At 43.0% G+C, this 6,000-nt stretch overlaps 1 protein-coding gene across 1 annotated transcript in view; it reads right to left on the bottom strand.

The window, feature by feature from the left end:
* Positions 1 to 418: 418 nt before the first annotated feature.
* LOC127292869 (uncharacterized) overlaps positions 419 to 6,000 on the bottom strand; it is a 39,197-nt gene continuing 33,615 nt past the window's right edge. Inside the window, exons 2-11 of the mRNA XM_051322384.2 lie at positions 4,143 to 4,279; positions 3,661 to 3,825; positions 3,200 to 3,380; positions 2,948 to 3,004; positions 2,595 to 2,665; positions 2,342 to 2,417; positions 2,193 to 2,252; positions 1,998 to 2,101; positions 1,855 to 1,915; positions 419 to 953 (exon numbers count right to left, since the gene is read on the bottom strand). Of these exons, the coding sequence (XP_051178344.1) occupies positions 558 to 953; positions 1,855 to 1,915; positions 1,998 to 2,101; positions 2,193 to 2,252; positions 2,342 to 2,417; positions 2,595 to 2,665; positions 2,948 to 3,004; positions 3,200 to 3,380; positions 3,661 to 3,825; positions 4,143 to 4,276 (1,305 nt within the window). The 5' untranslated portion in view covers positions 4,277 to 4,279 and the 3' untranslated portion in view covers positions 419 to 557. The remainder of the gene's footprint in view (positions 954 to 1,854; positions 1,916 to 1,997; positions 2,102 to 2,192; positions 2,253 to 2,341; positions 2,418 to 2,594; positions 2,666 to 2,947; positions 3,005 to 3,199; positions 3,381 to 3,660; positions 3,826 to 4,142; positions 4,280 to 6,000) is intronic.

Genomic DNA, 6,000 nt, shown 5'->3' with positions numbered 1-6,000 from the left:
CCCGCCGCCGTCATATCGGCGGTCGTGTCACGGCAAAGAGACAACGCGCAGGCCGGATTCTCCTCGTGCCCTCCCAGCCACGCCTTCAGTCGAGTCGAGGGCTCGAGATCACGACGGCGAAGCAATCAGAGTTAATTAAGAGCCGCAGCAATTCGATGCGTTCCGAAAACGAACTCGCCTCTTTTGTTAATTAGTACATGATCGCGATGCGTGTAGTTGATTGTCTTGGACCGGCGACTTTGGTGTAGATTGAATCCACTTGTATGATAAGTTTGCAATTCACGTGATTATCTGACAGAAAATCATTATTATTCTTCGGTCAATAGCATTTAATTCGCATCTAACTACATACTCCAAATTACATCTATCATCATCGCGGCATTTCGACTGAAGCGGTTAGCTTAAGCACCCGGCACAATTTGTCACAAGAAAATTTTGCTGAATCTGGTCTACTCTTACAACTTGTCAATACATTTCTTTCTCGCGCTCAGTTTCTCATGCTACAACACAACAACGAGGACCTGTGTAATTTGGTACTGTTTCAGGCCCAACAAAAGCTAGTTCTTGATCTTCTTGTCGTTCCTGCCCCTCTTCCTCTGCTCCCTGCGCTCCTCCGAGTAGTTCTTCTTCACCAGCATCTTGTGCATCGAGACCTTCAGAGCGGCGAGTACCGCGGCCAGCACCTCCTCTTGCTTTGACGAGTCGAGGCTGCCTTGCAGCGCCAAGAGAAGTTTCTCGCCATGCGGTACTTCAGCGTCGTCAAGGGCCGCAAAGTCATGACCAGCCGAGGCTTCTACATCTTTCTGGATCAGGGGGATGATTCTTACACGGGTCAATAGCTGGGATGCAGACTGGTTAGGCATATTTGATGCACCCATAACAGTCCACAGAAGACCCTCCCAGCATCTGGAAGCTAAGCTAGTAGGAATGTAGCTCTTCTCCGTTCGAATCACCTGCGAGCGAACAAGAGGCTCAAGTTTCGCCAACATTGCAATAAATAACTAAATAACTTCTGAACAATTCCACCAATAAGAGATTATTAGGCTGCAAGGCAACATGACACTTTATTTCGTTTTTTCGACGATGAGCATTTCACTAATGCATCAACATGCTACAACACACCCACTCTACCCAGCAATGATATGTCAAGATCTTGTCAAGCATCAAGGGTCCACACAACCAGATTACCAATTAGCAGATCGAGGATGAATGAAGATGACATAAGGCGTCTTATTTAAGTATAAAATCTTTCGGTATCTCTGACTAGTTACCAATTAGCAGGTCTACTAGAACTGCTCCAAATATTTGTTATGTAAAAGGACTGCAACACACAGTCTCATGGTCAGGTGCAGCAAAGGAACTAGCCAATAGTCATGCACAACCACCAGCCAAAACGTGGTTACCTTTGGATTTGATTTGCTTTCTTCGATTAGCATATCACCTGCCTCTTTTTAGATAAAACTGTTTTACAAGATTATTAGGAGGCGGTATGTTTAAGGGATTCACCTGAATATTCACTGGCAAGCAACACGGAGAAAGGCAAAACTACATCTCTATTTGCGTATCTCGTGCTCCTAAGGTTTATTAATATTAGATAAAGGAAACACATATTACGACTATCGCTGCTAGCTTCCTAGAACTAGCATGAAAACCATTCTGGAACCAAGGCCTAGCAAGTGAATAGTGTGGGCACTAATCCTTCCAGAAATCAACATGGAGACATTGATCGGCATCAGACTATCAGCAGAATAAATGGTATGAGAAATCTCATTTTAAAACAAGATTCTGTTAATTCTTTTGTATCCAAATCAGTTGCCCTAAAGAACATGAAAAATGGCTGCCAAAGAAATTTACCTTTAGAAAAGACAACTTCTTTGCTACAAGATCACATGCTAAGAGCATCAGCCCATTCAAACTGCGGGGTTTCAGAAGAGCTCCGTGTTACTAAGAAAATAAACTTTATTACTTGTTGAAAAAATGCCATCACTCAAGCTTACCTTTGAATAGCTACAGCAACCATTGAGTTATTATTTGTCAGACATATGTTCCCAATGGCTAGATTGCTGTCTTCGGATTCATTTGGCTCGGAGAGTTCTCCCACCTTCAAGTAGTTTTAAGAACTAATTAAGTAAAGAAGAACTTCAAATTTTGTGAACTGAGATAAAGCTTGAGACAAATCTTTCAGCTTTTACATTGTCTCTGACGTCATATGTATCGAGGAGGCAGCCATTTATGTGGTCCCATAACCTAACCTTTAATAGATAAAGAAACCAACATCATAAGAGGATTTGAGTAAGCTTATTGAAATAACATGTCAGATTCCAAATAAATATCTACACACCGTTGAATCACCGCCTCCAGATAATAGAAAGCACGACCCTCCTGAAATGCGTGTGAAGGCAATGCAAGAAACGAATCTGCATGAGTAGTCACCTCAATTATCAAATACATCAACAACTATGTTGTGACTTTTAGCTATGAAGCTATAACAAGTATCAACCGGGGTCATGATATATAAAATTCAAAGTCATGTAGGTATTGCAAGAAGTGGCGTAAAAAATAAAGAAAAATATGACACTATGAACTGAACATACTCTGTATGTCCAAGGCAAAAGCTCTGTATTTCGGTAGCCCCTTTCATGGGGTTTTTTGGGAACGACGTAACCTACAAAATAATTAATTACATGAGTAAGATGAATCATGGTTTTAAAGGCGTCGCCTAGGCGTCGCCTTAGGGACGCCTAAGCGTCCAAGCGCTCCCCCTCCGCCTTAGAAAAACGCCCGCCTTAGGCGCCTAGGCGTCCAAAGCGTCCGCCTAGGCGTCGCCTAAGCGTCGGAGCGCCCCCCTTCGCCTTAGGACGCCTTGGCGCCTTTAAAACCATGAGATGAATAACTCAGAGAGCTATAACCACCAAGACAATTACTGCAAAATACAGAAGTTACATACTCGGATTTTGAAGTCCCGGTCAGCAGTGGCAATGAACCGTCCATCTGGTGAGAATTTCTACGTTCCCAAATAAATGATAAAAGTAAGCAGATCATGAACTGAAAAACAACACTGAAGCATGACACGGTGAAAGACTGCATTTTTTTTTCATTTTCTTGACAGTTGATATGCCAACAGTTTAATAATTAATAGAATAAAATATAGGAGCCACAAATAAATCAGATGTGATCTAGGGTAAACAATTTTTCATACCATGCTAGTAATAATACTGCAGTAGTGACCGAAAATTGACACAGGTTTGCTATCAGCTGACACCTGCCCTTCATCATCTTCCCCCAGAGTAACTAACCAAATTACACCAAATTTATCGGCAAAGGCAACATAGAGGCCATCGTTGCTAAAAGCAACTGCACTGACCCTCTTTTCAGAAGTTCTGCAGAAGTAAACACATTGCAAATGAAATCATATAGATGCACGTTAAAATTAATAGTATTAACAACAAACAACACAATAATATACATTTGCACTTTATATAACACTAAGCTCATTGCTTGCTTAAAGTCTGCTAATCAAAGATAAAGAGTGGGTACTCATACAAACATAGACCATATATCAGAACATGACTTCAAGACTGAATACGTGCAAAATAAAGGGTGCAATGTGTGGTGTCCATGTCGTGTTAGCGACAGTGAGAAAATAAATGCAGCACTTACATAGTGCGGATGCAGCGCCACGAACGGGTCTTCCAGACCTTCACAAGCTTGTCATCGCCCGCAGACGCGAACAAGTCACCACCAGCACCAAACGTTATAGCTCTGATAGCATCCGAATGAGCAGGGCCGCCAGAATCATCCGTCAGTGAGACTGCACAACCACCTCTGGATGCACAAAACAAATCATCATGAAAAATGCACTAAAACAAAGCTTCACTCTGAGAAATAGTATAAGCATTATACAGTACAGAGCTAAGCGCCTAGGCTTTGAGAAAAAGAAGTCAACAGCAAAGTTTTAGTTACACATACACATCTAAAAATCAGTGGCCGTTTTTTCACAGTTGCGAGGCACGGAACTACTATCAGTAATTCAGTACTCCCAAGGTAAGCAGCTAGGCTCGTCTCAAATCACCGCCCAATCTCCACCGAAATCTAAGAATACCGTAGTTATATTAGAGGGGGCAAGGAGAACAATTGCTTACTGGAGATCGAACACCCGGAGATCGGGCCCGACGGCGACGGCGACGGAGTGGCCGAACGGGTGGGCGGCGACGAGCGCCGGCGCGAACTCGGCCGCGCCGCTCACCTCCGCCTCCTCGACCGCGGTGTCCTCCATGGCGGCAAGCTGCAGGGACCGAACCGGAGCGAGCTTGGGTTTGGGGTCGGGTTCGAATCTAGCGCCCGAGGTGGTAGGCGGGCGGAGCTCGGAGTGGGGATTACTAGGGTTTATGGCTGCCTTTCTCGTGGGACCCACGTAAATTTAAGCCCGGCCCAATAGACTTGGGCAAAAGCCCTCTTTGCTGTTCCAAAGCAACTCGGAGCAGACTCCCATGGCGGGAAAATCCTATACACCGACCAGGTCGGTGTATACGACACACCGACCACCCCCTCGTTGTTTTTGGGCCGGCCCATTTAGATAGGACTCGCTTCGCATTTCTGCTTCGTCGTTCCGACCAGGGTTACCTCCTTCCTCCTGCTTCGCCGCTCCGACCTGGTTCTTCCGCTTCCGCAGCCCTCCGCTTCCGCACCCCATCTTCTTCCTCTGGTTCTTTCTCCGGCCGCTCATGGGTTTCTTCCTCCGCCACTCCCCTGCGCGCGTCTAAGAGTTCTTCGTTGGTCTGATTCGTCGTCCCCATCGATGGCGGCGGAAGGTTAGATCCCGATTCCTTGCCGATTTCATCGTTTTCGCCTAAATCACGTTGATTTTAGTGGTTGGTTTCGTATGTTAGTTCTATTTTGGTGATGCTTAGCCATGTTTTAGTGCTGTTTTAGGGTTCTAGAGTTATGAATCTAGCGGGGGGCTTCACTGGATGTGTACTTTTTCTAGTTTTTTCTTAGACTTCTTTGCGTGGCCAGCCAGCATCCGAGATCTTGCACCCATGCAAATCCGTTTCTAGTGCACGTGGTAGTTTCCTTAGCATCACCTGTGGTATCCGTATAGGTTTGATCTGCTGTTGATTTTGAATTTTGCTATGGTTAGGTCTATCATGTTCTAGAGTTATGTTCTAGTTGAAGATTGATTTTGCTATGGGGTATATATAGCATGATGCAGTTTTCTTTTAGGAATGACTTTCTAGAATCAGGACTACATTTTTGTATGAAATGCTATGGTTGGGAATGGTATGGTATAGTTTTTGTTCATCTCTTGAAAAATATATAGACCTGGAACACCAACTTCTTTGGGGTAGTTTTGGTTTCTTGGTATACTTGCAGTCTATGGCATTTTTTTCTGCTTTTTTGAACTTTGTGTTGACTATATCAGCTCCTGTTTTTCGAAGTTTTTCTATGTTTTAGTGGGCTCACATAACTTGTTAAATTCCAATTTCCATGTTAATTTTAACAGGTCGTCCACACCTCTTACTGTTTTTTCATGTTGTTCGTGTTGAATACGTGTTCGATTTTTTTGAAACCAACCCATGATTATTTAGTTTGGTTCATACGAAATCACATGTGCATTTCTTCTGTTTTTAGGATTATTCCTTAGATTCAGTTCGCTCAAGTAGTAAGTCATTTACGATGCATGGTTCATATTTATATACTCCTACAGTAGAGAAAATTACACTTTGCTTTTTAATGATTTCTTTAATACATGTAGAATATTTATGCAACTATATTTTTTTTGGTAATTCCAGGACTCTTTTTCCTGATTGTCCATACCAGCTTTTTCTATACTTTTTAGCTAATATTTTGTTGCTTCTTTTGTTTCTGTTTTTTCTTTTGTAGTCAATGTTCTTGATATTGTTCCACCATGCAAGCCTAGCATACAATCTAGGTTTTCTACACTCAGATTCATCAAAATAGTGAAGAAATTCAATCCAATCCAGAGATCCTACATTTCCA

This window comes from Lolium perenne, chromosome 4 (genome assembly GCF_019359855.2).
Source record: "Lolium perenne isolate Kyuss_39 chromosome 4, Kyuss_2.0, whole genome shotgun sequence".
Lineage (NCBI taxonomy): Eukaryota > Viridiplantae > Streptophyta > Magnoliopsida > Poales > Poaceae > Lolium > Lolium perenne.
This window is presented reverse-complemented; position numbering and strand designations above follow the sequence as displayed.